General features: G+C 34.6%; 1 protein-coding gene across 1 annotated transcript; it reads left to right on the forward strand.

The window, feature by feature from the left end:
• The first annotated feature begins 128 nt into the window (after positions 1 to 128).
• Positions 129 to 21,314, forward strand: LOC114328598 (uncharacterized). Its single transcript, XM_028277488.2, has 3 exons — positions 129 to 275; positions 5,367 to 5,686; positions 14,927 to 21,314. Exons 1-3 carry the CDS (start codon positions 273 to 275, stop codon positions 15,111 to 15,113), a joined length of 510 nt encoding a protein of 169 aa, XP_028133289.1. The 5' UTR covers positions 129 to 272; the 3' UTR covers positions 15,114 to 21,314.
• The last annotated feature ends 3,920 nt before the right edge of the window (positions 21,315 to 25,234 follow it).

Raw genomic sequence — 25,234 nt, forward strand, 5'->3', positions numbered from 1 at the left:
ATCAGCTAACTTCATACTTCTCCTAACTTAAAAATGACGTTTATCATACTGTCGCAGCTTTACTATGTGTAAGAGTGAAGTAGCACTAATCCAAAGAAAAAAGATGGTGTCGTCACTTCGCTCCGAATGACACTCTCTCTATGTCAATATATACCTCTATGGATTTTTAGTGGTAATTTAAAAAAAAATTACACCTATTTGTTTTGTTTATATCTACATAGCAACCCACCATTCTGTTAAATTTTTAACAACAGTACTTTCTGCAAACAGATATGGTGAGTAAAATATAATAATTTTATCGTCCTTTTTATTTTATTATCACAATGAGTAGATTGTTAGTTTTTTAATTTAATGTATTATGCATTGAGAAAGAAGGTCTATTTAGAACAAAAATAGTAGAAAAAAGGTATCAGAACATGAAAGGAAGTCCTAATACAATTTGTAGGAAGATGGCTAGTACCATCGGAGATACTGCCATTCTAATATTCAGGAAAACTTCAGGAGAGAAGTTTGAGGATAAAGAGACTAGGTGGTGATCAAGGGAAGTACAAGAAAAAATAAGAGAAGAGAAAATTATATAAACAGTGGCATGAAAATAGGTCAGAATCAGATATTCAAAACTAATATGGTCACCAAATAGAAAGCGAAAGTAAACAGTAGTAGCAGAAGTCTATATACATGTCTATTTGATCAACTTGATATCTGGGATGGGGAGAAGATATACGAAACAGTGGCGTAGCGTGAGTGTCTGCTGCCCGGGGCGGAACACAATTTTGCCGCCCTCTTATTTAGGTATTTTAATTTAATGTATACTATACATTACATACATTATAGAGAACTTTCTGGCGTGAACAGTCATCATTATTTTGCATTATACAGGTAAAATTTTACATAAAAAAGTTTATCCATGTTTTACAATCACGTTTGTTAATACAAAAATTCTTTTACTTTAAACAATTAGATACATTGATATAACTTAGGTACCCATCACTTGAGATTAGGTTAGGTATACCTTGACGATCGACAAGATTAAATAAAATCAATGTTTAATTAGAACTAGAACGATACCTACTATAATGTTATATTTTTATTTTTATTGAAATTAAATATGAGTATTTGTTAGAATTAAAAACAAAACTTCCGTCTTCAATTAAAAATTTACACGTCTACTTTTTTTAAGAGCAAAGTCTTTTATTGACAATGTCTATCGCATCACACACCTCTTGCTCAATAGACAAAATAGCCAAATTAGTTAGTCATAGAGTACTCATTGTCGATCTTAAATAATTTTTAATCAACTTCAATTTTGAAAAACTTCTCTCACAGCTGGCAGTGCTTATAGCAAACTGTGAAAAATATTCGGAACATTATTTAAATTTTGACCAGAGTATCTTCCAGCTTGGATTTAACAATACATTTAAATAATTCAAGTGAGTCTGCATTACTCAATTTATTTTCGTTGCCTGTAGCGGCAACGAAAGTCCGCAGTCGAAGTCTTTCTAGCTTGAAATCCTGCTCGTCAATTTCGTCAGATGCATAGTCTAGATTACATTCAGTGTTGTCTGTATCTAATAGTATAGCCGGCGTTAGATATGCGAACTTATCCGTTAAATTATGTAGCTGTTGAAAACGCTCACGAATTTCTACAATAACTATCTAACGATGAAAACAGCTTTCGTCTCAACTCATTTTCAAGTTAGCATCTCTAGTTTCGTCATCAAAAATATGTTTTCTTGTTATGCGCCTCGGAGGTCTTATGGAAATTCAAAGTTCTTCACACATATTTTTTGCATAACCTACAGCGCCATTTGCCCATTCCTCTCTTTTCTCTGTCAATATCATCTGCAAAGCATTTACTTTCTAAGCGCACAATCTTATGTCAAGTCCCCTTGTTTGTAAATATTTTTGTGCATCATTCGCTTCATGTAGCACCGGTTGCCACAGGCCCAAAAAACAAAGAAAGAAAAATGACTGCATCGAAACTAGTAAAGCACTGCATATGTCCTAGTGTTTAGGATTTCACCTGCCTCTGTCAGTTTTCCCAAAGTGACGAGAATGCCTTTGTAATGATGCCGTGTCACATTTACGGCATCGCCTTTTGCACTCCACCGCGTGTCTTGAACCATTTTTCTTTTGCCTGTAACTGCTATCAGAACTTCCCAACGATGTGTTGATGAAAAAAATAAGAATAGCAACGTTCTAAAGTGCCGAAAAAAGTTACTGAATCCACCTCTACTGAGGCAGCGTGTAAACAAACTAGGTTTAACGAATGATTTGAGCAAGGTACGAATTCAGCTTTAGGGTTTATTTCTTGAATTCTTTGCTGGACTCCTGAATACTTTCCAGCCATAACAGCAGCATTATCATATGCTTGGCCTCTACAGTTGCTTATATCTAGGCCATCAGCTTGAATATTGTCCAAAATCATCTTTGAAATTCCTTCAGTAGCATTGTCTTTAGTTTCAATGAAATCTATAAAAGATTCCATTACTTTTACTTTCTGATTTTCAATTACTATGTATCTTAATACCTGACTTGTTTGATCTCTATGAGAAAGTGCTGTCGAAACTGAATAATACTTAGCCTTTTTTATTTGTCCGATGACATGTTGGCGAATGTTGGTTAAATTTTTCCGCCCCCTAAAAAGTGCCGCCCGGGACGGGCCGCCAATGCCGCCCCCACTACGCTACGCCACTGATACGAAATAGTCAAACATACAACAAGCAAAGCAAAATATTTAACATGTTAGCTCCAAAGCGGGTCATATATTATGAGCCACATCAATTTTTCGAATAGACTAGTGTCTTACCCTTGAGACACTTGTCTATGCAGTTGTTACTGTGTGGTACTCGTGATACTGTGTGATATGCAGTAACGACAATCACCTTATAAACAATGTGTTCTGGGAAAGGCTAGATGGAAGAAGGTCTGTAGATGGCCTAAAAAAAGATGGGAAGGTGCAATCAAAGAAGACCTAGAGAAAATGGGAGTGAGACAATGGGAATTAGCAACACAGGTCTGACAAACATGGAAGGCAATAGTAAATGTGGCAAAGACTCACGAACAGTTGAAACACCATTGATGACGATGATGACTTGTCTATGCGAAACATACCAGCAATTTAAATAGGTGGTCTATGAGGACGAAACTTAAATACCCCCTTGGTAGCGAACATGTTAATCAGATGAGATGTACATCTGAGACGAAAATAATAAAATACTACTTTATGAAAAGGATATCAAAAAGAGGCGCAAAAAGTAGTTTGTCAATTTATTAAATGACAAATTTGATAGAAAATCAGTTGAGCTAACGGAGACAATAACAGTAATGGTCACCAAAATAACAAATGAGGAAGTGGTTCAAGCACTTCAAAAAATAAAGAAAGGATGCATCCTAAATTTGACCAGATGATATTCCTGAGGAAGTGTGGAGAGCATTAGGAGAGGCAGAAACAAGTTGGCCAGCAGGTTTATTTTTTATATTTAGAATTTTGGAATTTGGAGAAATGCCACTAATGGAGAAGCAGTATATTAGTATTAGTAGCTGTTTACAAAAACAAGGGAGATATACAACAATGTACAAACTACAGGGCCATAAAACTACTTAGTCACACCATGAAAATATTGGATAGTCATTGATAGATTGATATGTGAAGAGACCTATACTAAATTTACATTCAAGATGCAGTAGAAATAAACAAACCAAGACACGTTAAATGCTACTAGGAGCACTCCTGAATCATAATTTACAAATTACAAATTTACAAATTGTAAATTATGTTTCAGGAGTGTTCCTAGTAGCATTCAATGTGTCTTGGTTTATTTCTACTGCATCTTGATTGTAAATTTAGTTTAATATATGATAATCAGTTTGGCTTTATGCAAGGCAGATCAACAACAAATGCAATTTTCATTAAAAGGCAGTTGGTGGAAAAATACAGAATACAGGAATAAAGAAACCATTGTGTTACGACATGTGTGGGAGAGACTGATACATTTCATGTTTAAGTAGGATTGCACCAAGGCTCAGTGCTAATTTATTCTTATTAGTTTTGGTCCAAAATTCCTAGTTTTGGATCAGATAACAGCCAAACCACAGGGTAACATTCCATGGTGCCTAATGTGTGCTGATAATGTAGGAAATGACGGAATGATGACAGCAGGAAATAGTAAAAGGTATTTAAAACAAAAACTGGAACAGTGGACACAAGCTCTTGAGGAAAAAGCTTTTAAACTTAGTAGGACAGAAACAGAGTAATTGTAATGTTCATTTTAAGATGGATTTGCTTAAAATAAAATAATATTTTTGGATGGTGAAAAGTAATCGTTTTAAGTACCTAGGATAGGTATTATAGAGTAAAAGAGAAATAGATGGAGATGCATGTGGTAAAATTAGGGTTGGATGGATGAAGAGGAAGGAAGCCAGAGCTGTGTTGTGCAACAAAAACATTCCAATGAAACTGAAGGGAAGATTCTATCAAGCAGCCATAAGACCAGCTATGATTTATGGAACTGAATGATGGGTAAAAAGAAAGAAGAACAACTAACGCATGTGGTGAAAATGAGAATGCTCAGATGGATGAGTGGAGTAACAAAAAAGGATGAAATTAAGACAGAATAGATTAGGGGAAGTTTAGGGGTTTAGGCACCAATGGATGCCAAAATGAAAGAGCACAGGATAAGATGGTTTGGTCATGTCAAGGTCAAGACATTAATCACCCAATACAAAGAATTGCTAATAAGCTGGTTCCTGGAAGGAGTAGGACAGTAAGCTCAATGGAGACTGGGGAGAGGATTAGGCATGACATGTGGGTAAAGAGGAGAAACTTATGGAGAAATCTAATCAGGCAAGCCGACCCTACATAGGAATAAAGGCAGAGAATAATGATGTATTGATAAAATGCTCCATGGAAGTTGACATATGTATTTATAAAAAAACACTATAATGTTATTCTTTAACTCTTTCATTGCTGACAAAATATGCCTAACGTGACTTGGGTGCTCTAACTCGATTTTTCGCTGCATTTACATTCTAGTATTTTGGTCGAGATGACCCTGGAATTGCTTCATCCATAATATGAATCTAATTTGACGTTATAAAAACACCTTTATAATTATAAGTATGTACTCAATAGAAACACAACTTGTTTCGGTCAAAGTCAAATAAATACTAACCTCTAAACAAATATTGTGCATATGACGCCTGAAACTATTAAGTCCATTTCACACTAGTAACGGTATGACGTTTTTAGACATCATCAGCATTCAAAGGGTTAATGTTGACATAGATGTCCTTAGTGTGTTGTACATTTTATGCATGCTTAAAAATAATTTAAACCAAAAGATATTTTATCAGTAATTTTTTAGTCCGCCTCCTATAAGAAACCAGTGACAACAGCCAGAAAGAAGTCTGGTCCTAAGTTTGAAGTAAGTGATGAACAAAAAAATGATATCAAAGAAGCTTTTGATCTATTTGACAATGAATCTACTGGTAAAATAGATGCCAAAGATCTAAAAGTAGCCATAAGGGCATTAGGATTTGAACCAAAAAAAGAAGAAATCAAGAAAATGATTGCTGATATAGATAAAGATGGTACAGGAGAAATATCTTTTGATGATTTCTTGCAGTTAATGTCTGTCAAAATGGCAGAAAAGGATTCAAAAGAGGAAATTATGAAAGCATTTAGGTATGTATCTGTTTTAATATTATGTCATATAGTCCTGAGATTCCTAAGCGAAACAAAGGGCTTCCACGATGGGTCTCCAGTAAACTTAATTTCTGGTTAGTGCTTTGGTTTCAAGCCAGGATCTTCCATTATTTCCCTTCATACAGTAATTACTATCCATTTTCAAGTTTTTTTAGCTCTGTCTACATTCTGTCAGCCTTCAAGATTTCAATTCAATACTGCCCTGGCAATTAGGGATCTAAGGAGTGTGTGGCCCATCCATCTCGATTTTCCATAAATTTTCATTAGAGATATGATGAAGCCAAAATATATGATGGATTTTTTTCGTACCGCTCTATTGTTGAAAACTTGTAATTGGTGTACCTACTATGGCTGCTGATATCTTCCATGTTTCACAGCCATATATTAATGCAGCTTTCAAATTTGGACCTCGCACAAACCTTATGGAAAATAGGTCCCAGTGGATTTCGTTCATACTTTGGGAAAATACTCTTTGAAGCATCCTGATAAAAAGTTCTCATGGGCACAACTCAATCGTATGAAGGATTTTTGAGATATAGAGGCCCAAACTCGAAAAATTATAAGATTTATGGGGTATTCCAATTCCGTGAGTTACTGGTTATTTGGCAACATGTAGAAGTTTGGATCAAGGAAAAGTACTAGTAGTCTAGGATTTTTTCCTGGCTATCCAATGGCGACCTTTACTTTGACCTTGACCTTCAACGGACGTCATCTTCTAGAGTTTCGAGGGTTTTCGGCATTCAAGTGATATAAACAGATTACTCATGGGTTTTTGGGATCGCTCAACACGAATATGCCATCAGAATTGCCCTCCGGATGACATGGTGGCCAGGGCCTCTGCAAGGGACGTCATCTTCTAGAGTTTTGATGGTTTTCGGCATTTAATTGATGCAAATGAATTACTGGAGGGTTTTTTGAGGTCGCTATACACGAATATACCACCAGAACCGACTCCCGGAGCACCTGATTTCCTAGGTCAATGAAAGGGGCTCCTGGAGTTTCGAGGGTCTTTGGTACTACATTAATGCAAACGGATTAGTTATAGGTTTTTGGGGTTTCTGAACACGAATACGTGATCAGCACAGACACAAGAGCACCTGGTGCCTAAGACAGGTTATCTTCTGGAGTTTCGGAGGAATCAAATGGATTACTCTTAGGTTTTTGGTGTTGCCGAACATGCATACTACCGAACATGATCTATGGCACGTCATCTTCTGACGTTTCGAGGGTTTTCAGCATTAAATTGATAAAAACGGATTACTCATGGCTTTTTGGGGTCGCTTACGCCAATACGCCATTAGATTCGACCCAAGTGTTTTTAACAAATGTTTTAATAAGTGTCATATTTGGACAAAGGCCTCCCCATGATTTCTCCATTCTTCTCTGTTTTGTGCTATTTGGTGCCAGTTTCTCCCCATTTTTGGTTTGATGTCATCTAACCATCGTTTTTGTAATAGTCTTCCTCTACTACGACTGTGCTTGCGTGGTCTCCAATGTACAATGTTTCTCGTCCAGCTGTCGTTGTTTTGCCGTGCCACGTTGATTTACCCAATATCAAACCTTAATGTTCTTTTTATTTTAGATAATGTATTGTTTCCTATCTGTGGTTTATTTGAATTGGATTTTTAGATTTGAATAAATCAGATGCTAGCTAGAAACCCCAGAAGATGACGTGCCTTAGGCACCAGGTACCCCGGTGTCTGTTCTGATGGCGTATTTGTGTTTAGCAGCCCCAAAAACTAATGAGTAATACCCATCTGCATCAATTTAATGCCGAAACCTGTCGAAACTCCAGAAGAAGACCTGTCTTAGGCACCAGGTGCTCCGTGGATCGGATATGATATCGAATTCACGTTCAGCAGCCCCAAAAACATTTTTTAAAATTAATTTAGTACCGAAAGCTCTCGAATCTACAAAGCATGACGTGCCTTTGGCACCAGGTACTCCGATGTCTGTTCTGATGGGGTATTCGTGTTCAGCAACTCCAAAAACCTATGAGTAATCCGTTTGCATCAATGTAATACCAAAGATTCTCGAAACTCCAGGAGCCCCTTTCATTGACCTTGGAAACCAGGTGCTCCGGGAGTCGGTTCTGGTGGCATATTCGTGTTTAGCGACCTCAAAAAACCCTTCAGTAATTCATTTGCATCAATTAAATGCCGAAAACCATCAAAACTCTAAAAGATGACGTCCCTTGCAGTGGCTCTGGCCACCACGTCATCTAGAGGTCAATTCTGATGGCATATTCGTGTTTTGCGATCCCAAAAACCCATGAGTAATCTGTTTATATCAATTTAATGCCTAAAACCCTCGAAACTCTAGAAGATGACGTCCGTTGAAGGTGAAGGTCAAAGTAAAGATCGCCATTGGATAGCCAGGAAAAATTCTAGACTACTAGTAGGTACTTTTCCTTGATCCAAACTTCTACATGTTGCCAAATTAACCAGTTACTCACGGAATTGGAATAACCCGTAAATCTTATAATTTTCCGAGTTTGGGCCTCTATATCTTGAAAATCCTTCATACGATTGAGTTGTGCCCATGAGGACTTTTTATCAGGATGCTTCAAAGAGTATTTTCCCAAAGTATGAACGAAATCCACTGGGACCTATTTTCCATAAAGTTTGTGCGGGGTCCTTTGTGCTGAATATTTTTAATTTGCTATTAGTTGGGTAAATGCTGAATTTCCATATGTTATTAAGCATATTGTAGGAATTACGAGCCTTTTTTTATTGTTTGTAACGATATGCCTTCCGCCCGGAATTCAACAGCTTGTCAGCAGAGGACCGAACGCGCATCGATACCAACGCAACCCTTCTAAGCTCCTCTTCCACTCCGATGGATCCAAGTAGGGCCGCCGAGAGTGTATTTAAGAAATAAGCCGAGGAACATGAAATCAGTTCCAATCGGTGTACTGAATTGAAAAGGAACGCAACCTGAATACGAACCGTATAGCAGCAGACCATTTAGTGATTGTGACAACCTTGTTCCGAAGAGCGCAAAATGCTAATGGTCCGACTATGTTCGTCAAAGGAATAGGCACTACAAGTTAGGACCATTCTAACGTGCTATGTACTAAGAGTAAAAGTCATAAAATAGCTATTTGTATAACAAGGGAGGAAAGTGCTACTTTTCCTCCCGAGAATGAAGTTTACTGCCCGACGCGTAGCGGAGGGCAGTAATCATTCAAGGGAGGAAAAGGCACTTTACTCCCATGTTATACATATGATTTTTCCACCTTCCTCAAATAACAAGTCATTTTTTCATTTTTACTTAATTTATTTATGTAACTAACCAACAAAATTTATTAGAACTAAAACTAAGAAGTAGGTACAATATAACTGTCAAATATAAGTCAAATTATTAATGTAAACATTGTTAAATCAGAATAACAATTTACTGTTTTTTACCATTCTGCAAAATACAGAGTGTTTTTAAATAAACGTTAAAATGTATAGATACTTACGTATAGAAAATAGATATTAGTGCAAGTGCAATAAAGTGCAAGTTGAAAATTGCCAATTTTTAACGGTCTCGGCAAAACCCACTTTTTACATTCCAAAACTTTAGTTTTTATTAGAATGCTGTCATTTGATAAATTTCTCCTAGTTTTCTGTACAAATAATAAATGTTAGTTCATAATATGAATATGGTATGCCTCTTCTCACAGCTTCCATAAATCCATTCCATCCTAAAATACCGATAATGTCTCTGTTTTTCCCTTAGAGCCACAGAAGATCAGGCACAGATGGAGTCACAGTTTCAGTTGGTGTGAACATTCCCTTCGGATCTTGATTTCTGATAAACCTTGAGGTTTTGTCCTTTCAAAATGTAATAGTTGAACAGCTCTCTGACTTCCATAATAGTCTAAGAGCTAGTGAACCTTTTGACTAACGGTCGTCCTGTAAGGCTAAAAATTTGTAGAGTGATAATTCATAGCACACCAAAGCTAAAAACCATGACCTGGCAGGCCTCAGCGGTGCACGTGTATCTACCAGGTGAATCGAAAAGTGCAAATTTAGGGGGTAAAATAAACTTTCTCCTGTAAGGTTTAAATTTAAGTATGTGTTTGAGTAAGTCATTTAGAAGAAATGTGTACAATGACAGGCGATTCTGAAGAGCATAAGACCTTGCCAGGCGAGGGGAAAGATTAGGGGTTTTTATTAAAATTATTCTTTTTGCATCGAACAAATTTTTTTTAGGCTTTTTGAATCATTCCAAACAGAAAAGGTCCTTAGTTATTTTTCTCTTAAGTTAATAGTTTTTGTTATATAAGCGATTGAAAATTTTGAAAATTGCGAAATCGGCCATTTTTAACCCAAATCGGACATTTATCTAAAAATTTCAATATTGGCAAGGTACGCAGATATTCCTTAAACATTGATTGATGAAATCCCGAAGAGTTTTTTGCAATAAAATAACGAAAACCGCTTTGTTTTTTTAATTGCTAATCAAGCGGGCGCTACACTGTAGTATAATTGAGGACGTTTGAGCTTGCATAAATTCATTATCTCGAGAATGGGCAAATTTGAAGAGAAATCCTCAGACAGGTCGATTTTTATTTTTGAATTAGGACTTTTTGGTATATATATAATACTAGTGACGTCATCCATCTGGGCGTGATGACGTAATCGATTATTTTTTTAAATAAGAGTAGGTGTTGTGTGATAGCTCATTTGAAAGGTTATTTAATTCTCTATTCAGTAATATAAACATTAACATAATTATTTATACAGGGTGTACAAAAAAAAATTTTTCTTCTATTTGTCAAATTTAATCAAAGTTAATTTAATAAAAAAAATTTTTTTGTACACCCTGTATAAATAATTATGTTATTGTTTATATTAGTGAATAGAGAATTAAATAACCTTTCAAATGAGCTATCACACAACCCCTACTCTCATTTAAAAAAATCATCGATTACGTCATTACGCTCAGATGGATGACGTCACTAGTATTATATATATGCCAAAATGTCCTAATTTAAAAATAAAAATCGACCTGTCTGAAGATTGCTCTTGAAATTTGCCAATTCTCGAGATAATGAATTTATGCCAACTCAAACGTCCTCACTTATACTACAGTGAAGCGTCCGCTTGATTAGCAATTAAAAAACAAAGGGGTTTCCGATATTGTATTGCAAAAAACTCTTTGGGATTTCATCAATCAATGTTTAAAGAATATCTACCTACCTTGGCAAGTTTGAGATTTTTAGATAAATATCCGATTTGGGGTTAAAAATGGTCGATTTCGCAATTTTCAAAATTTTCAATCGCTTATATAACAAAAACTATTAACTTAAGAGAAAAATCACCAAAGACCTTTTCTGTTTGGAATGATTCAAAAAACTTAAAAAAAAATTGTTCGATGCAAAAAAAATAAATTTAGGAAAAACCCCTAATCTTTCCCCTCGCCTGGCAAGGTCTTATGCTCTTCAGAATCGCCTGTCATTTTACACATTTCTTTTAAATGACTTACTCAAACACATACTTAAATTTAAACCTTACAGGAGAAAGTTTATTTTACCCCCTAAATTTGCACTTTTCGATTCACCTGGTAGATACACGTGCACCGCTGAGGCCTGCCAGGTCATGGTTTTTAGCTTTGGTGTGCTATGAATTATCACTCTACAAATTTCTAGCCTTACAGGACGACCGTTAGTCAAAAGGTTCACTAGCTCTTAGACTATAAACCTCAGGTGCGGGTTTAGTTTTTAGCCGAGGAATGGATTGGTTAGGAGCTATTGCATGTTTAGGTGCAATACAAGAAATGCCACCCATGACGTAAAAAGTGTGGTATCCTTTCATTATATGTACGTTAACCCTTTCTGTCCCAACGCTGCATATATATGTTTTTGAAAAAGTGGGTCTGTATTTCCAGCCGCCGTATATATACGTTCAAGGTGTTATGGTCTCAATTTACCAAAGCCGAAATGCGTTGCTTATAAAATTTTAGACTCATTGGTGTCCCAATGCCACAAAATGTTGGCACGTAAGACAGGTCATGCGGACCCATTGCCGTATATATTTGTTCACATATTTTAGATATATATGCTATATTGTAGCACTGGTGGCAACGCTTATAGGTAGCTGCTAGGAGTTGAAGCGTTTGTAGCCGCAGAAAAGACCAGAAAAAAAGAAGCGAATCGAGATACATGTGTGCAAGATGCGGAGTCGGCCTTTGTGTAGTGTCATGTTTTGAGGAGTACCATACAAAAGAAAACTTTTAATGTTAATTTACATTACATTATTTTTTTTAAGTTAGTTACATTTTTTCAAGTTTAAGTTGGTTAAAAAAACTCATTAAAAAACATGTTTTCGTCATTTATTTGTTTATTTATATGCAACGTATATAGAAGGCAATGGGACTCTAAGCATGAAAAAACCTTTGGGATTGAGGGACCAACATGCAAATTAAGGCCTGGCATAGAAAGGGTTTAAATCAGCGTTTTCGAACACATGTTGTGTAAAGCACGGCTGGTCAATTTTCTGCGGATCGCCTGCGATTGCTGACACTTCTAGATAAGCAACGCCCTTGCTCAAAGTCGTGTAGCGGCAGTAAGGCCGGTAATAGTTGGTCTCCCCATTCCTTGCAGGGTTGGCCGTTTTCTTTACAAAAAGTACGGCTCAAGAAAATAGGTTGATGTAGTTTCCTCTTTGGGGTTTTGTTCATCCTATACAGAAGCTGTTCGCCTGTAAGTGTCAGCATTCGCAGGCGATCGGCAGAAAATTGCCCTGCCGTTCTTTACACAGCAGGTGTACGATAACGCTGATTTTAACGTACATACAATCGACGAATACCACACTTTTCACGTCATATGTGGCATTTCTTGTATTGCACCAAAACATGCAGTAGCTCCTAAGCAATCCATTCCTCGGATAAAAAAGAAACCCGCGCCTGAGAGGTTTATGGAAGTCAGGGAGCTGTTCAACTGATTCATTTTAAAAGGACAAAACTTCAAGGTTTATCAGAAATCAAGATAACAGATCTGAAGGAAATGTTCACATCAACTGAAACTGTGACTCCATCTGTGCCTGATCTTCTATGGCTCTAAGGGAAAAGCAGAGACATTCCCGGCCACTTAGGACGAAATGAACTTATGGAAGCTGTCACAAGAGACATACACTGTTCATATTATGAACTAACATTTATTATTTGTACAGAAAACTAGGAGAAATTTATCAAATGACAGCATTCTAATAAAAAATTAAGTTTTGGAATGTTAAAAGTGGGTTTTGCCGAGAACGTTAAAAATTGGCAATTTTCAACTTGTACTTTAGACCGAACGGTTCGTCTGAAAAAAAAAGAAAATAGCGATATTTGTAGATAATTTTATGTACTTTAATTTCTGTTAACAGACCATTTACTAAAAGTTAATAGTTTTCGAGATTTGTACAAAAAAGCGGAAAAAAGCTGAAATTTTTCGCTTTTTTCGCGATTTTTTCAATGTTCCGGCAAGAAATTTTGTCCGCAAACCTCATATTCGGATTCAGCAGCCCAAAATCCATATATAATGAAAAAAATCAGAGCTACCCCAAAACTTTCCTAGTCAAAACACAATTTTATTGAATCATAAGTTCACATTTAGGTAACAATATCATAATTTACAAATTAAGAATGGGGTTTACAAAATGTTAAAAGTGGTTACAGTTTGTTTAAAACATTAATGTCTTTCAAATAATTAAACAAATGTGTAAGCTTACAGTGTGGTCCTAAGACTGCTTTTATACTGATAGGTATTGAGTGTTTTTGTCTTTCACTAATATATTTAGGACACTCTATTAATATATGTGTTACATTGATGTCGTAATTACACAGGTCACAAATAGGGCGATTTGATTTAGAGATTAAGTAACTGTGAGTAAGTCTGCTATGCCCTATGCGTAAACGATTTAGCTTCACAAACTGCTGGCGATTTAAGTCTATCTCACACCAAGGTTCAATTGAGGGCTTTATTGTGTGTAGAGTTGATTGCGAAAGATTCCATTCGTTTTCCCATTTGTTTATCACTTTTTCTTTAAGGAATGATTTGTAGTCGGAAACAGGCACTAAGTTCACTAACACTGAAGACGCACTGTGTATTGTTTCTCTGGCATGAAAATCTGCTTTTTTGTTTCCTTGAAGTCCAATGTGTGATGGAACCCATATAAAGCCTACTTGCTGCATCGTGTTCTTTAGAAAATGTAATTGTTCATTTATTAAAATACTTATAGGATTACTTGTATAACTTCTATCGTATGTAATGCACTGAGAGAGTCGGTAATTATGACAGATTTTGGAATTTTTTGAGTACGAATGTGAATGAGGGCTTGCAGAATTAAATATAGTTCTCCAGAGTAAATACTGCAAGAGGAAGATAATTTAAATTGTAATATAGTGTTTGAATCTACAACTGCCGATCCCACACCATCAGCAGTCTTAGATGAATCTGTATAAATATGACAATGATCTGGGAAAGAAGCAAGTATGTTGAGAAAATATTGAATAATTGTTGCATGGGGGGTGTCAAGCTTATTGTATAGTAAGAAGACTTTGAAAAGTCCTAATAAAAAATTTTCATTTTTGACTTATACTCTTAATACATAGCACTCTAGCATTATCATTTTGTGCTCTTCGGAACAAGGTTGTCGCAATCCCTAAATGGTCTGCTGCTATGCGGTTCGTATTCAGGTTATATTCCTTTTCAGTTCATTACACTGACGAATTGATTTCATGTTCCTCGGCGTTCGTCTTAAATACACTTAGGGCGGACCTCCTTGGATCCATCGGAGTGGAAGAGGAGCTTAGAAGGGTTGCGTTGGTATCGATGCGCATTCGGTCCACTGCTGACGAGCTGTTGAATTCCGGGCGGAATTCATATCGTTACATCTTTCCTGTACATCACACTCTGTACCGCCAGTATATTCAATTATGCTGCCCAGCTATACAAATTCTACCATTTTCTGGTGGTTGATCACAATAGGTTGGTTGTTTTAGGTACCAAATCGCGTTTTGTTGGTTTTGTCGATGTTTCTTTTTAGACCTACCTTAGTTCTATGATTACTCTAAGTCTATTCGTTTGGTCTATGCATGATATGATTACTTTGGTTTGAAGCCGGCTTTTCCTTTTTAACATTGGTTGCTGTTAGTCAATTGGTTGCTTATAATTATTGCTGTTAAGAAGATGGGCATTCCCATCCCAAAAACTATTAAAAAACATTAATAAAACTATTTTTAAAGGTTATTTGATGATGACGAAACAGGAAAAATAAGTTTTAAAAACTTGAAACGTGTAGCAAAGGAACTTGGCGAAAATTTGACTGATGAAGAACTGCAAGAAATGATAGATGAGGCAGATAGAGATGGAGATGGTGAAATAAATCAGGAGGAATTTCTCAGAATAATGAAAAAAACTAGTTTATATTGAAAAGGTGTACTTAAAAATGTTAATCTCAATAATATATGTTTTTGTTTTTAGTATAATGTAGGATTATCAGTAATTTTGTATTTTGTTTTTGAATTTTTTATGTCAACCACATGGAAAATGTAGGTAATTATCACCTTTATCATTTGATAAATAAGTAATTTATAAAAAAATATACAAAACTTACAATATATTAATACCAAATGCACTAAATTGGCCCATTGATCTCTTAGGTCATTATGATTCTAAACATGTAATGGGATGCATTTTTGGTAAGCAGGTACAGTCGTTTGTTATTTATAGAAAAAGACAGCAAATACAAAATAAGTGATTGATGTGATCGTTCATGGGTATAGGGCTTTTCATCGATTGTCATTTGTTTCGAGCTTCTGTCATGTGTCACATAATATTAATATATCTACGTCATACGTCTTTGGTTCGTACCATTGGTATATGCAATAACGTACGACGTAGATATATTAATATTATGTGACACATGACAGAAGCCCGAAACAAATGACTGTGAATGAAAAGCCCTATTCTTTCATTTTTCCGACTGTATGTAAGTATATATTGTTATAATAAAAGTTTAAAATTCCGGATTTCTCCTGTCATATGAACTTGTCATTTTTGGTATTTTTATAATATAGTCAAACACATTAGATTGTAATACATCCAACTCCCACAGAAATCTGGAAGCACGTTGCCACTAGCGCCTCTGTCGGCTTGAGTTGAACTACGTTTTGACAATGTAAAATTTGACGTAAACATTCAAATTTCATCATCATAAGTGGCTCGACAATCCGTTGTGGATCTTGGCCTGCTCACAAAGAAGTCGCCACTCCTGCCGATTCCTGGCAACTTCCCTCCCTTCAAATTTAATTTTATTAATTTTTGGATAACGAGCTCATTTTTCTAAATTGTGTTTGTACTTTCACAAAATTTATTTGTTTCATTTAGTTTAAAATAAATTAAATTTATTTTTTCAGTAAATACAATGATATTAACAGGAAAAAACATTGTATAAAAGAAGCATATAAAAACTTATGACATGAGGTTAGTCCATTAAATTTTTAGTAGTATAACATAACATAAAAAATATAAAATTCCTAATCTTTTGGTAGTTTTAATTTTATTTGTTTTAATTTTATCTCACAGTAATAGTTTTTGGCACTAAAATGTTTCATAAAAACCTGGTCGTCTATTTTATATGGATTATAATAATTACACCAATAATTGGTATCACGTAACTGGCATCGCTCTAGATTTAAATCATGTCTTTTTGTCTGATTCTGCCATATCATTAAGTTGATTTAGTAATAGGTAGCAGATTTACAGAATCCATTTTTTTTTCAAAATACATATAATAAACATTAAACACAAAGCAAAAAGTTAGGTTAATAATATTAATATGGATTAACTGACAGAGCTTCAGTCGGGTCGCCCACGTTTTCTCAACTGTCATCAATACGACTAACTTCACGCGTAACTTTGATACGAGAATTATAAAAAAAATATGCATTGAAATCCAGATCCTGTAATTTTTTGAGCATTAAGTGTGTACAAAGATATACATAATTCTTTTTTTGTACTTACATCTTCAATTTACCGTGCACTTCTCGTAGACTCTCCCGATAAGGTAGAGTCATGTTGAGAAAAAGCAGCGTGCCCTCTTCGGGTCATTCATAGTTTTTGGTTAACAACGCAGACCACTAGATGGCGCTATTTTGTTTGCTTCCGCAAAATTAATGGGAAATGTCAAGAGTTGTATGTGTTACAGTCTAATGTATTTGATATAGTTTTGTTTTAAAAATTGATGTATTTTAGTATTTTTTTTAATATATTTTGTTGTTGTTTATAATTTTCATACCATTGTTTATCCTATATTGAATTATTATTGCATACCATATGCACTTTTTTAGACTTTTTGAGTGTTTCTAGCAACATTTTTTGAGTCTTTATCAACTGACTAAAAGTTTTCCACTACAAGACAAAGTTGCTAAAACCCACACAAAAAACTTTTTACCTTATATAGAATGTTTCATTAATACATAATTGTAAAAAATTTAACTGGAGATTCCTGGGCACAAAATATTAAGATTAACCCGAATCACTTAAATAAAATGTGGCTCCTGACTAAGTTACAGGATATTTTATTTAAAAATTTAAAAACTATTTGTACCCAGTACTTTAAAATTAAGGCTGTATGACACTATGCATTTTCTTGTAGCATTTCTAATATCGTTTCTGATATTAGAAATTTGTATACATTTTCTTGTATTGTTTCTTGTACGTACATTTGTGCCCTGTGTGACACTATGCAAGTTCTTGTATCGAAAACTGTATGTACAGTTGAGTCCGCGAATCTTTACCCGTGCGTCATCATTTAAAGCATACGAAATAAGTCGATGATAAGACGGAAATTGAAATTTACTATACGCAACAGCAAATGACAGTAAGTGACTTGCTGTTGCGTTTAGTAAATTTCAATTTCCGACTTATCATCGAGTTATTTCGTATGCTTTAAATGATGACGCGCGGGTAAAGATTCACGGACTCAACTGTAATTCGGCACGTGATTGGTCGAAATTTTGTTTGTTACCCTGTGTCACGTTAAATTGGTATGGTAGTACTGCGTCTACAGCTAATTTTAAGGGATTTATAAACTTTTAAAAACTTAGAAATTTAACATTTTAATGTTAACCAGAATTTTTACGTTGACTGAGGTTGATTATTTGTGTCTTTATTTTGTTTTGATATTTGCGCTAAAATATTTGCATTATAATTATCTTCAGTTTGATCCAAATTAGGAACTATTGTATTTTCCTCTATTAAAAAATTATGCAACATGAGAGCCAAACCAAAGTTATAGTTTGGACTTTACTAGGAGCTAAATATATGGTTATTAGTAGAACAGTAGTTCATATATATTATCAATAAAATATTTATACCTACAAAAACACAAATAAATTCATCAAGACATAAATCATATGATCCCATTTTCAGCCGCCATTATGACATTTTGATGTTTTACCAGCAGGTTTTACGTTTTCGCTCTTTGCGCAGAAATTGACGCAGTTCTTGTACAAGAATCTGTGTCTGACACAAATTCTTGTATCGTTTCTTGTATCTGTGTATGACACTATGCATTTTTTTGACATATCAGAAACGATATCAGAAATGATACAAGAAAATGCATAGTGTCATACAGCCTTTATTTGTCATATCCTTGTCATACTTAACAGAAAGTGTTTGTACTGTACACCCTACTAAGTTATGTTAAATAAATGTTTTTGGCTACTACCACAGGTGTACGATAGGGGAAAGTGAATGGTTGACCCATCTCAAATTCTTAGCTACTGGCGGAATTGCTATTTTAGTGTAATTTTTAGATTATCTAATATAACCTAGAAATATACTCTTCATTCGTAACCATAAAGTCATTATTTTTCGAGATATTTGAAGTTAAAAATGAAGCGGCACAGATATTTTGATAATACTTTAGGAAGGCCGGTCTTTTTGATTCATAGAAAGGCCTGCATTTATAGAGCTTTTCATCGATTGCCATTTGTTTCGAGCTTCTGTCATATGTTATATAATCTGTGTATAAATTAATATACACGGATTATACGACATATGACAGAAGCTCGAAACAAATGACTGTGAATGAAAAGCCCTATTATGCAAATTAAATTTTAATCGCTTTTAACAAAAAAAAAACAGTTATTTATTGGAATTTCTTGAAACGAATAGATATTCTTTTTCTCATAGACATCTTTCAGTGCGTCACAGTTTTTCGATTTCTTTCTAACGCATTAAATTGTATGTGACAGAAAAAAAGGCACGTCTGTGATTACAGACATTTATAACATTTATTCTAGTTGTCGATAGATAGCGCTATAATCGAAAAAAAATTATTTACGAATTATATAATATATCTACGAATATAATCTGTACAATTTATAAGACAATACAAATCAAAGAAAATACCATTTTATAAATGCAATAAACACAATTGATTTGTTTTTATGCCAAATTGCAAATAAAATGTGACACGCTGTCAGATTTAACTAAAATGTCATGTTAGAATAAATGTTATAAATGTATATTATCACGAACTTACCTCTTTTTCTATCATTTGTGACGCACTGAAAAATGCTCATGAAAAGAAGCATACATTCAACATTTAAAAAGAAATTGTGCTGCTATGTTATAATCTAAATAAAAAACAATTTTAATAATACGAAAATATAAAAAAAAACACATTTTAACTAAACCATTTATAACAGATGTTCAATGTGACGCCTATTTACCTCAATACGCTTATCAATTCTTTCTGTGTCGCTTCCTTTTTAAATTCAAATATCTCGAAAAATAATGACTTTATCGTTACGATAATAGCGTATATTATTTGCATAGAAAATATTAGAGAATCGAAAAATTGCATTAAAATAGCAAATTCACGAGTGGCGTAAAATTTGGGAAGGGTCGACCATTCACTTTCCCTGTCGGACGCCTCTGGTAGTAGGAAAAAATGTGTATTTAAGATAATTTAGTATAGTGTACAGAACCCACACTTCCTGCCATGACAAGGATATGTCAAATAGTTTTTATTTTTATAGTCACATTTTATGTGTGATTTGGGGTAAGTATTTTGAGCACAGAAATCTACAGCTAAAATATTTTCAATTATTGATGAAACACACTGTATATCTACCTAGTGTTTTGCTATGACCTATCAGTATTGTATGTGCTCTTCCTTTAGGTTATGTATTACAGTTCTCTAGGCTTCCATCACTGGTTTCACACATAGATCAAATAGTTCAATTTTGCTGTATACATATTCTCTAGTTGTAGCTTTCCTAGTAGGTAGTGGTTTGCACGCTCTTAAAAAATATCAAGATAATCAAATGTTTCTCTATACAAGGATGTACAATGAAATTACACATCTACTTAAATATTAAGAAGATTAGATATATATTTTTTGTGAATTTAAACAGTTAAAGAGTCAATTGTATAGCATATACAATATTTAAATATTGCACTGCCATTTTAAGACAGTTGTTGGTGATTTCTTTGAGTAAGTACTACCTATATTACCACCCAGATATCAATTGCCAGTAAAAGTTGATTAAATATTGCCTGTCAGTACTAAAAGAAGAAAGTTTAAATGCCGAAATAGCCAAATTTGTGTAATCATTGTCCACATATTTGTTTATTCGAGGCAATGCTGTTAACATATCAAGTTGTTGTCATATACAGTGCATATTATCAGCTGTAAAACATTAAATAAAGGCATGTGTTGGACTTTTGGCGCGAAACATAACTTTCATATTATATTTCGACTTTGTATAAACTAATATAAAGGTTTCGACACTTAGCTGGCTTTATAATTTGTGAGCACTTTAGCTTTTGTTTTTGGTGTTTAGCTTATTTTTTCGGGTCTAATTCCATTTTTTTATCACTTTGCACCTTATCGATGTCCAGTTTTCACTTATATTTAAGAAAATATGACAAGGTGTAAATCTGTGAAAAAATAACAGTTGCATTCCTGGTGATGTAGGTAATAGTGGCTCTGAATCACCATAATTTCTTCATCTTATAAGACTTGCACAAATGTTAATTTACAAAGCAGTTTATTGCTTTTTGTTACTTTTCAATTTGTTTCTGCTGCTTATATTAAGAGCTTAAGAGCAAAATTTCGGTCCAATACTTTTTAAATGCATTTTTTTTACTCCCGAAAAATCTAATAAATATTTTCGAAAAATGTAAACGCAGAATGAAAGAGTACATTATTACCGAAGGTTGAAAGTCCCTTAGAATAAACAAAAAGTTTCTTTTGAATGAGATATTTTCTATTTATATAAAATCACACTCAATTTTCTCTTCTTTTTCACCCCTGTAACTTATTAAATTAAACATTATAGAAGTTTTCGGAGACTTTCAGCTATGGTAATAATGTAATCTTTCATTCTGTGTTTAAATTTTTCAAAAATACTAATTAGTTTTCTCATGATTCGAAAAAACTTAATGCATTTAAAAAGCTTTGGCCCAAAATTTTGGGCCTACGGTCTTAAAACAGTGCAAAACATTTAAATCGCGATAGATACGTTAAATATAAGTTGTATTTTATACATAGCTTTGTTACAGTGTTATTTATTTTTGCAACAGTGTAAATTCAATTCAATAAAAAATTATATATAACCTTTATTATTTTTTAAAAACATATTCCTACTGTATCAAAAAAGCCAATCGTAACACTAAAACCAGTATTTCGTAACTTTATTTGAAAGAAAATGATGATTTACTGACTAAATTTGTAACATGATTTTTATCATATCGCACCCGACTTCGTTAGTGCCATAACCCCCATCCCCCCTCCCCCCCAAAAAATGAAAAATCTTTTTTTGGCCTAACACGTTCCTTTAGGCGCTGTCTTCATTGTGGAATAATGTCATATACAGTTGAGTCGGCGAATCTTTACCCGTGCGTCATCATTTAAAGCATACGAAATAAGTCGATGATAAGTCGGAAATTGAAATTTACTAAACGCAACAGCAAGTCACTTACTGTCACTTGCTGTTGCGTTTAGTAAATTTCAATTTCCAACTTATCATCGACTTATTTCGTGTGCTTTAAATGATGACGCACGGGTAAAGATTCGCGGACTCAACTGTAATTTAGTACCTATCTTAAAATCTAGATCAGCGGTTCTCAACATTTTTGAGTCATGTACCACCTACAGTTCTTTTTATTATTTTTGGTACAAACTATATTTTTACATTCTATTATCAAGACTTACGAAGTACTACAATCTTAATGTGATTTTTGTCTACATATTTATCTATAAGCGAGGTTCCTACAACCTCTGTCGCTTCTCGCATTTCGACCGCCATCGTTTTCTGTCCATCCATTCGTCTTCTTTGATGGCTCTATATCTCTGTACGTTTTCTTCCCGGGCAACTGAAGGTCTTCCCCTTCTTCTTTGTTGTGTTATGTAATTTAAAGCTTTCTTTGGCCATCTATCTTCATTCATTTGTTTCACGTGATCATACCATACTAGTTGTCTCGTTTCAATTCTATCTACACTGGAATATACCTTATTTGTACTCCTTCCAGTAGCTTCATTCCTGATGTGATCTTTTTTGGATATATCACACGCTCTCCTTAGATAATCTATTTCTACTACTTCTATTCTTTTTCCATCTTTTTTCGTGATCTGCCAAACTTCTGCTCCATAAGTCATAATAGGCTCTACCAAGGTTTGATAGATTGTCAATTCCATTTTTTGTCTTATATCGTTAGACCATAGTAGATAGCTTAGAATGTTTATCGCTTTTTTTTGCACTGCTGCGTTCTGTTTTCGATGTCTCTTTTGGTAATGTCCTCTTTAGATATTATGGATCCGAGATATTTATATTCTTTACATGTTTTTGGGGTTCTAATTTCTAACTCTGGACAGGGCCGTAACTACGATATTGGAGGCCCCGGAGCAAACGTGATCTGGGGGCCCCTACCGTGGGGCCTGGGGTTTATCCCCCATCGAAATGGGGGGGGGGGGGGTGTTCCGGAAAAATGCTTGATCTTTAACCGCTTGAAAACTCATTTTAATGCATTTCATGACTGAAGTTTCTTGTACCTACATATTGCTATTTTAGTTGACTAACACAAAAAATTTGAAATCACCTTATTTTAAGTTAAATAATTTTGCAGGTATGATCTTATCTGTTTTATGCAAGTAGGTACATTGTTCGGCTGCAATGTGGTTCTTTTCACGTACCAATATGTGGCCTAGGGTAAATTGGTTAAGACAATATAGCTGGGACGGGGGGCCCGTATTCCAGTTGCCATTCCAGTATTTTAGTTTTTATTTCGCCAGAATGACTAATTTTCTCAGTAACAATTTATATCTTTACGAAAGGTCTCGGGGGCCCCAGCTTAGCCCGGGCCTCCTCTTCCAATGGCATTTTAGGTTTTATTACGCCAAAATAACTAATTTCCTAGGTAATAATTTAAATTTTTATGTTATGGTCTCGGGGGCCCCAGCTTAGTCCCCTCAATTTTATGTTGAGGCGTAGGGTGCATCTGTAAGGTCTTTTTAAAATTGTGTCATTTGAAACTATTTCGCTGGGATCGGCTTTTAAAATACATATTTTTATTTTCCTCGTTAAAATATATGCACGGCCAACCAAACGCGGGCCCCTCTTGGCCGGGGGCCCCGGGCACTTCCCCGGTTGCCCCAATGGTAGTTACGGCCCTGACTCTGGATCTTCTTCATCATCCCCTATTTTAAGATAAGTACTCTATCTTATGAATACACATATTCATATTGAGGGCCGATTTTTCATATTCTTTCTTTAGTTTTCTAAACATGTCTTCCTCATGTGTTTTATGTACCACCGCAAATAATGATGCGTACCACCAGTGGTACATGTACACAGATTGATAATCGCTGATCTGATACCTATTGCGCATAAGTCGTTATTACCTTTTCCGATTTTGGCTCTCTCGGCCTTAGCAAGAGCGCCACAAGACAGTTTGTGTCACATTGTGGTCGAGAGTGGATGTTTGGCAAGTACCGTCCATCTTTGATTATCGCCCTAACATGTGATAATGCATTTGTTTGCCAAGAAAAAAATACTCAAATTAAATCTGTGTTAGTGCCATAACCTGTGATAAGGCCTCGAATTTTGAATATGGTTGCTTGAGCAATAGCGCAATATATTTTAAGGGTGAATTTCAGGGTAAAGTAATGTCAATAACTAAAAAAAAAAAATACTAGCACTAGATAGCTACACACATAATCAACATGAGTGCAGAATTATTTGATTAACATAGATAGTGAAGTTGCAGAGAAAAAAAATGAAGAGTTCACATAATATCTTGTTTTTGTCTTTGCTCTCCTGAAAAGTTTACGATTTCGGGGTTATGGCACTAACAAAGTCGGAGTGCGATATGTAAAATTTGTCAACGAAAGGTTCCAGTAATTTACTGTACATACACCATAATTTAAAACATTAAAAGGGATTAAAATGACATCCTTTTTGTAATTGGTACCTATATTTAAAAAAATCATCCAAAAGGATTAGTTAACATCTACGTGAGCGGCCGTGGAGTAACGGCATATTCGCTGGCCTCATACGCCAGTGCACGTGGGTTCAAGCCCTGCCAAAGACGAACCATTTTCATTTCCAATAATGACACGAGCCGTCTCACCGTGCCTCGGAGAGCACACGTAAAGCCGTCGGTCCCCCTGGGCTAGTGTACATCGACACTAGTTACTTGAAACAGGGTTAAAGATGTAAATGGCGCCGGAACTGTCCGAAATGATCTCCCCAGAAAAAATGCCATACGATATTATTATTATTAGTTAACATCTAAAAATTTTCGGCCTTATCATACCATCATCTTACAACTCACTTATAACTAAGTATAAGAACCTTCGTTTTACACAGTAAAACTTTTTTAAATTTACTAGGAGATTTAAAATTGATGAAATAATGTTATGATTAAAAATTTTAAAAGTTAGTTTGGCAAGAGTTGTTAAGTACACTCAATTCTGCGTCAACCGAGATAGGTTTAAGAACTAATCTTAAAATGTATATACAGTATGTCCATGTAAAGTTGTATCCATTTGGAAAACTGTTTTATTATTAATTTTACGAAAAAAACTTATTCTTTATAAAAAGTTCTGCATGGTCCAAAACCCAAGATTCAACCATCAGATATCAAATTTTATGAATGTTATACAAGGTAGGTATGTCAAAAAGTTTAAATTTCACTCAAGAGGTAGCTTTATTTTTCACAATATTGAAAATTGCTATTATGAAAAGTCGTTTGGAATTAAAAACTATATTCTAATATGCAATAATATCCTTCTAATTAAAAAAAAAATCAGTTATTTCAATTCTGATAACTCATTATTAATTTTACGAAAAAAAGTGATTCTTAATAAAAAGTTCTGGATAGTCTAAAACCTAAAGTACAACCATCTTATATCAAATTTTATCAATTTTATACGAGGTATGTCAAAAAAGATAAATTTAGATCAAAAGTAAAGTACCTTTATAGTTCAGAATATTTCAATTAGAAGGATGTAATTACATACTGAAACATAGTTTTTA

The sequence above is a fragment of the Diabrotica virgifera genome, chromosome 1 (assembly GCF_917563875.1).
Source record: "Diabrotica virgifera virgifera chromosome 1, PGI_DIABVI_V3a".
Taxonomy (NCBI): Eukaryota; Metazoa; Arthropoda; class Insecta; order Coleoptera; family Chrysomelidae; genus Diabrotica; species Diabrotica virgifera.